At 43.0% G+C, this 7,500-nt stretch overlaps 1 protein-coding gene across 1 annotated transcript in view; it reads left to right on the top strand.

Moving 5' to 3' along the window:
* plxnd1 (plexin D1) overlaps positions 1-7,500 on the top strand; it is a 133,549-nt gene that overhangs the window by 2,024 nt on the left and 124,025 nt on the right. Inside the window, exon 2 of the mRNA XM_084389258.1 lies at positions 4,583-4,759. Coding sequence (XP_084245384.1) covers positions 4,583-4,759 — 177 coding nt within the window. The remainder of the gene's footprint in view (positions 1-4,582; positions 4,760-7,500) is intronic.

The following is a 7,500-nucleotide window of genomic DNA, read 5'->3' as shown; positions in this document are numbered from 1 at the left end:
AACCAAATTCAGGGTTATTTTAGCCAGAAGTGTGTCACTCACAGCCGGACTATATCGGGTCTATAGTTAACCGAGACGGAGAAATGACGGATATTGCTGGCTGGGATGGGTTAAAAATGTAATGTAAATGTAAATTTCACGACTAATTCCCTTTTCAATATCAAGAGTCAGTCAATAGTTTAGCCTAATGAACAACTGCATTATTATTAGGGAAATGTTTGTGAATGTGATGAAGTTATATCCCAGTAAACACATTTACGTTGTGGCAACGTCTCTGGCACGTTGCATTTCTGCTATGGCAACGTCGCTGTCTACGTGCTCGCAACATTGTAACAACGTAGAATTGTAAGACGTGACAGGGCTGTAGCAACGTTGTTGCGCGACATCCAGCAACTGAGAGACGACGTTCTGGCAATATTTTTATATGGTGTATTTTGTTAGATAATTATATACTTTTTATCGTTTATTGTTTATCTATATTATTTAATGGGGCTATCAACACCTACAAGTGTAGCCTACACTTTATAGAGTAAAAATGACAGAAGGTTTCGTTAATTCAACTTTATTAAAATTGCATATAATCAAATTGCACTTCCAAAAGTCATACATTTGTAAAAAAAAAAACGAATACACATTTATTTTAAGTATAATAAATAAAACATGAAAAGCAAAGGCAGATCAGAACATTTAATGAACAAAACCGGGTCTGTATGGCGGACAGTAGCCGTGTCACCGGGGAAACATATCCACAAATCCAGAGGAGCAAAGAAACGAATGAGACTAAATAGCGGAAAAATCAAACGAAAAACTAAACAGTGCGAGTGATGCTTCATTAATCACATTAGAAATTAAAGCTGTAGGTTGTGTTTGATAGCTGAAGTAGGCTAAACGCAATACTCACGTATCCTTGCTCGATGATGAATGAGAACACAATGAGCCCAACAACAGGTGGTTGGAATTTAAAAGGCTGATTTTCCCGCTTCAGGGCAGTGACGAGTACATTATGTAGTCCAGTGGTTGCCAAGACACCCTAGGCACAACCTTAAGCAATGGCCCTGAACGATGGTTTAATGTCAACATTGTGACAACGCTGTAACAACTTCACCACACAACGTAGTTATAGCAACCTTTTGGCCATGTTGTTAAAACGTTGTTAGAAGGTTGGCTACGTTGTGCCAACGTTCTGTGTTTGCTGGGATGCGGTTGTGTGGAGTTTTGTGGCAGACCTGCACAATTCTACATTTTAATGACATGTACAGCCTATAGTCTCTAATTCACTGTTCGGATAAAACACAATGCCTAAGTGTGTTTAAAGTAATCGTCGATATAATAAACTCAAAGAGCTTTCATCAAAACTACTAAAACTCTTACTTTTGCATCAGATCATGATCGATGAACTATTGAACTCAGAGTTAATCACTCTTGAGTTTCGACTGATTCCTGGATGATGATGTAGAGCCGAATGAAAATATGACACTTTAAAAAAGTTGCCTTAAATTTGCATGTATAATCACCTTGGATGTTTAAGTCATTTCAACTTAAATGACATTAAACTGACTTAAAAAAAAAATATTTTGATGGGTTAAAGCAATGTAAATATATACTGTATGTTCTCATAACTTATTGATAATCATATATATTGTACAGTTTTGGCTGTTGATGTTCTTGCAGTTATTGAACTGGATCTGGTCTCACTGTATAATAATATACCGTGAGCTCAACACATAATCCATCTCTAACATTACGAGCACATGTGCTGTGGGTTTAGAGTCCTGTAAACGCAGATTCTGGAGCGCTCTCCTCATGCTGGAGTTGTTAGTGCGCTGCGGTTATCAGAAGCATGTGTGTGTCCGTCTGGAGTTCATTCAGCACAGTGTGTGTGTTCACTGACGTCACTGGGAGCCCGATGACATCACAGTCGCGTCGGCCGCTCAGGCTGGTGGTGTGTGTGTGTTTGCTCTGGTGAAGTGTGTGTGGTTAGCTGTGGTAAAGTGTGTGTGTGTTTGCTCTGGTGGAGTGTGTGTGTTTGCTCTTGTGGAGTGTGTGTGTGTGTGTGTGTGTGTGTGTGTGTGTGTTTGCTCTGGTGGAGTGTGTGTGTTTGCTCTGGGGAGTGTGTGTGTGTGTGTGTGTGTGTGTGTGTGTGTGTGTGTGTGTGTGTGTGTGTATATGTGTGTGTTTGCTCTGGTGGAGTGTGTGTGTTTGCTCTGGGGAGTGTGTGTGTGTGTGTGTGTGTGTGTGTGTGTGTGTGTGTGTGTGTGTGTGTGTGTGTGTGTGTGTGTGTGTGAGTGTGTGTGTGTGTGTGTGTGTGTGTGTGTGTTTGCTCTGGTGGAGTGTGTGTGTTTGCTCTGGTGGAGTGTGTGTGGGTTTCTCTGGTAAAGTGTGTGTGTGTGGGTTTCTCTGGTAAAGTGTGTGTGTGTGTGTGTGTGTGTTTGCTGTGGTAAAGTGTGTTTGTGTTCTGGTGGAGTGTGTGTGTGTTTGCTCTGGTGGAGTGTGTGTGTTTGCTCTGGGGAGTGTGTGTGTGTGTGTGTGTGTTTGCTCTGGTGGAGTGTGTTTGTGTGTTTGCTGTGATAAAGTGTGTTTGTGTGTTTGCTCTGGTAAATGTGTGTGTGTTTGGTCTGGTGTAGTGTGTGTGTGTTTGCTCTGGAGGAGTGTGTGTGTTTGCTCTGGTAAATGTGTGTGTGGGTTTCTCTGGTAAAGTGTGTGTGTGTGTGTGTGTTTGCTCTGGTGGAGTGTGTGTGGTTGCTCTGGTGGAGTGTGTGTGTGTGTTTGCTCTGGTGGAGTGTGTGTGTTTGCTCTGGTAAATGTGTGTGTGGGTTTCTCTGGTAAAGTGTGTGTGTGGGTTTCTCTGGTAAAGTGTGTGTGTGGGTTTCTCTGGTAAAGTGTGTGTGTGGGTTTCTCTGGTAAAGTGTGTGTGTGGGTTTCTCTGGTAAAGTGTGTGTGTGTGTGTGTGTTTGCTCTGGTAAATGTGTGTGTGGTTGGCTGTGGTAAAGCATGTGTGTTTGCTGTGCTGAAGTGTGTGTGTGTGCTGTGCTGAAGTGTGTGTGTTTGCTCTGGTAAAGCGTGTGTGTTTGCTCTGGTGGAGTGTGTGTGTGTGTGTGTGTGTGTGTGTGTGTGTGTGTGTGTGTGTGTGTGTGCTGTGCTGAAGTGTGTGTGTTTGCTCTGGTAAATGTGTGTGTGTTTGCTCTGGTAAAGCGTGTGTGTTTGCTCTGGTAAAGCGTGTGTGTGTGTTTGCTCTGGGGAGTGTGTGTGTGTGTGTGTGTGTGTGTGTATGTGTGTGTGTGTTTGCTCTGGTGGAGTGTGTGTGTTTGCTCTGGGGAGTGTGTGTGTGTGTGTGTGTGTGTGTGTGTGTGTGTGTGTGTGTGTGTGTGTGTGTGTGTGTGTGTGTTTGCTCTGGTGGAGTGTGTGTGTTTGCTCTGGTGAAGTGTGTGTGGGTTTCTCTGGTAAAGTGTGTGTGTGTGTTTGCTGTGGTAAAGTGTGTTTGTGTTCTGGTGGAGTGTGTGTGTGTTTGCTCTGGTGGAGTGTGTGTGTTTGCTCTGGGGAGTGTGTGTGTGTGTGTGTGTGTGTGTGTGTGTGTGTGTGTGTTTGCTCTGGTGGAGTGTGTTTGTGTGTTTGCTGTGATAAAGTGTGTTTGTGTGTTTGCTCTGGTAAATGTGTGTGTGTTTGGTCTGGTGTAGTGTGTGTGTGTTTGCTCTGGAGGAGTGTGTGTGTTTGCTCTGGTAAATGTGTGTGTGGGTTTCTCTGGTAAAGTGTGTGTGTGTGTGTGTGTGTGTTTGCTCTGGTGGAGTGTGTGTGTGTGTGTGTGTGTGTGTGTGTGTGTGTGTGTGAGTGTGTGTGTGTGTGTGTGTGTGTGTGTTTGCTCTGGTGGAGTGTGTGTGTTTGCTCTGGTGGAGTGTGTGTGGGTTTCTCTGGTAAAGTGTGTGTGTGTGGGTTTCTCTGGTAAAGTGTGTGTGTGTGTGTGTGTGTGTGTGTGTTTGCTGTGGTAAAGTGTGTTTGTGTTCTGGTGGAGTGTGTGTGTGTTTGCTCTGGTAAAGTGTGTGTGTTTGCTCTGGTAAAGCGTGTGTGTGTGCTGTGCTGAAGTGTGTGTGTTTGCTGTGCTGAAGTGTGTGTGTGTGCTGTGCTGAAGTGTGTGTGTGTGCTGTGATGGAGTGTGTGTGTGTGCTGTGATGGATGGCAGGAGGTCAGGGCTCTGAGGGAGAGAGCTCGTGAGAAACACTGACTCCTCGCTCCCCCGCTCCAGTTCCCGTCACCCTGCCGTGAACCTCTCCACACTCAGACCTCACGACTCATCAGTGTGTTAGAGCTGGTTCAGGACACACACTGTTTTCTGTTAGTCTCAGCCTGAGCTTCAGGGTGTCTGGAGTTCTGCTCATCTGAGTCAGCAAAATAATGTTGTTGACGAAAATGATGCAACCAAATGAACACTGAAACATACTGGGGTAAAACAAATCATGTTTGAACAGATTGGGAGAGTCAGACTGATTCAGTGACTCGTCCATGAAGTGTTCACTTGCTTCTGTTATTCACACACAGCTTGTTCTCTCGACTGGACCGATGTAAATGTTGTGGTTGTCGTGTGTTGCAGCTTCAGCCGGAGCAGTTGAACTGTGGCGCCGCGCACCTCCAGCACCCGCTGGCCCTGAGGAGGCCCCTGAGGGCCCGACCCATCTACGAGGCCCCGGGGCTCAGCTCTATAGCGGTGGACAACGTCCAGAACCACACCGTGCTGTTCCTGGGGACGAGCAGGGGCCGACTGCGCAAGGTGACATCTCCTGCATTACATCACATGCTTTACACTGCATTCATATGATCAACTTTACAAGATGTCAAATAAGTCTCTGATGTCCCCAGAGTGTGTGTGTGTGTGTGTGTGTGTGTGTGTGAAGGTTTAGCTCAAAATACCCCACAGATCCTCTTTATAGCGTGTTAAAATTGTCCCTTTTTGAGGGTGAGCAAAAATGCTTCGTTTTGGGTGCTTGTCCCTTTCAATGCAAATGAGCCGCTGCTCCCGGCACAGAGGGCGGAGCTTCAAGATCTCGTGTGTGTGTGTGTGTGTGTGTGTGTGTGTGTGTGTGTGTGTGTGTTAGCGGCTCCGATTACCTCTTCTCAACATGGACTCTCCCCCTTTGATGCGTGTTCAGGGGGCGGGGTTTATGTAAATTGTAGGGTTGGTGATGGGGGTGTAAAAACAAATATTGCATCACAATAAGTGTAATTGTGATTGTCAAAATATTTGGTCACTAAATAGAATTTTATGAAGTTTAGTGACAACATGTTACAATGTTTACATTGCACAATGACTGGTAGGATACAGTTTTTATTATTGCTTGACAAAAATGTCAAGATTTCAATTCCATTCTTGTGATTTGATTCCGATTTTGATTCAATATTGACTAATTTGGATACATGTTTATTTTAATTTTAATTTAAAAAAATAATCTCACCTAATGCTGTAAACATAGAGGGCCTAATCTGCTGCTATTATTAAAGGTTAAAAATAACAAATTAAATATAATGCAGTTTTTGTTATAATAACAATTATTTAATGGCATAAGTAAAAATATAATAAATATGTAATATAGTGCTCAGCAAAATCTCCTCTCTAGCTATTTTTCCTATTCAGTTAACATGCTATGGTCATTAAATGGCTTTCCTGCGGTAAATGTAACGTTATGTGACATAATTGTTCTCCTGCTGTTATATTGACCTCTTTCCGTGGTTGAAAAACACTAATTGGTTGATATTATGTATACTTTCGGTAAGTTGTACTGCATCTTTAAATAAAAAGGTAACAGATGATCGGTTCACGTGCTCTTGATCTGAGGCGCTCAGCGATCCGTCACGTCACAAGCGGCAAACGTGTTTTTGTCTGAATTTCGTAATAAAATTGACAGAATCTAAGAGCTGAGAATTAGTTTAATATTAAAAGTACCTCTTTGATCCGCAGTTTTTCTGTGCGTGAGAAAATGGATGTGTGGCGTGAGAGTGTGTGAAAGTGTCAACTGTGTGAGTCTCGCTCAATGCGTGACCGTTGGCAGCCCTGCTGACGCTCTGAATTGTGTTCAGTCTGTGTGTAAAAACAGCATTAGCAATTAAAGAAAACACACTTCAGCAAAACATGATCAGCTCAAAGTGTCCCAATCAGTTTTGCTCCCAAATTGTTATAAATGTCACTGGTAGTCTCTGTATGAAGAATTATTGGGTATAATATGTCACAGTTTACTTTATTTTGCTCTCCTCACTTACATAAATGAACTATAGTGTCCTGCACACACTAGTGAAACAATATCTAAAATGATATCTGGTGTCTGAATAATGGTTGGTTGGACTGTATGATGGGAAACGGCTTCTCCAATGGGAGCAAGTGAAGGGCGGGGCTTGGTTTCGTCCAGTGAGAATTGATTGGCTCGTTATGAGCAGGGATTTTGCTATGCTGACAGTCTAAAGTCTGTAACTTCTTAATATGATCAAATATTAAAGCTATGACAAATATTTGAATAATGTGACGTGTTGACCTAATCAAATATTTGGTTGGTGCACAATGAGTTAATGCATCCCTAGTTTATACACCATATAAAGACCCGTAAAGTCCCCCTGTGGTGTAAATCCAGCTTTAGTGTAGTTTATGTGTCTATGTGGTGTTTTTAATACGCTTTAAGACAAAGCATGTGTAAGTTCATAAGTCGACACCATTGCTGAGTATTTCCTCCTTAAAACTGCAGTGAACCAAAGACAGTCTCAAACACACGCTTTGAAATCGCTGGTGTTTCTGACGTCACAAACTACCTTGTAACCAATCAGATCAACGTGTGATCGTCAACCAGTGGATCTCTGAGCTGAGTGAGTGAGTGGAGGCGGGGCTCATTTGCATATTCATAGAGCCGCGCATACTAAATGAGGCAAGGGTGTCGAGTTACATTCAAGATATTTTAAGACATGGAGGAAAAAACGTTTAAATGTCATTTTAGTGATCAAAGATGCGTTTTAGTGATAATATAATATGATTGACTGCAGGCGACTCCAGGACGTGATGGTTTATGTATCTGATGAATGCACAGCTGTGATTGCTTGCAGTGAAGCTACGGCACATAGAAACACACATCCTCTAATATTTGTTCATTTTCTGTGTACGAGTGTTTGCCTTGTACACAAACTCCACTTAAAGCATTCCTGTCTGATCAGGTGGTCCGTCTTCGTGTGTGTGTGTGTGTGTGTGTTTGCACTGCTTCTGTACACAGACGGTCAGCTGTAAAGGCCACAGAGTTTGCTCAGGATCTGTTCAGGAACCGCTGGTGTCTGTGGTTTGTCTGGCATGAGGAACTGTCGTGTCTTCCGGTGTAGTTTACTGTCAGAAAGCAGATTCACTCTTAGTCTAACCCTTCCATGAAGATCCTTTCACATCCTGGGAATCTTTCCATACCAAAAGGTTCTTTAAATGTTCTACACACTTTAAGAACGGTTCCTGAAAGGTTATTTGGGGAACAAAAAATAGTTCTTCTACGG

Source organism: Rutilus rutilus (genome assembly GCF_951802725.1).
Source record: "Rutilus rutilus genome assembly, chromosome: 19".
In the NCBI taxonomy this organism is placed as follows: Eukaryota; Metazoa; Chordata; class Actinopteri; order Cypriniformes; family Leuciscidae; genus Rutilus; species Rutilus rutilus.
The sequence above is the reverse complement of the archived record's forward strand: the minus strand, read 5'-3'. Positions and strand labels throughout refer to the sequence as shown.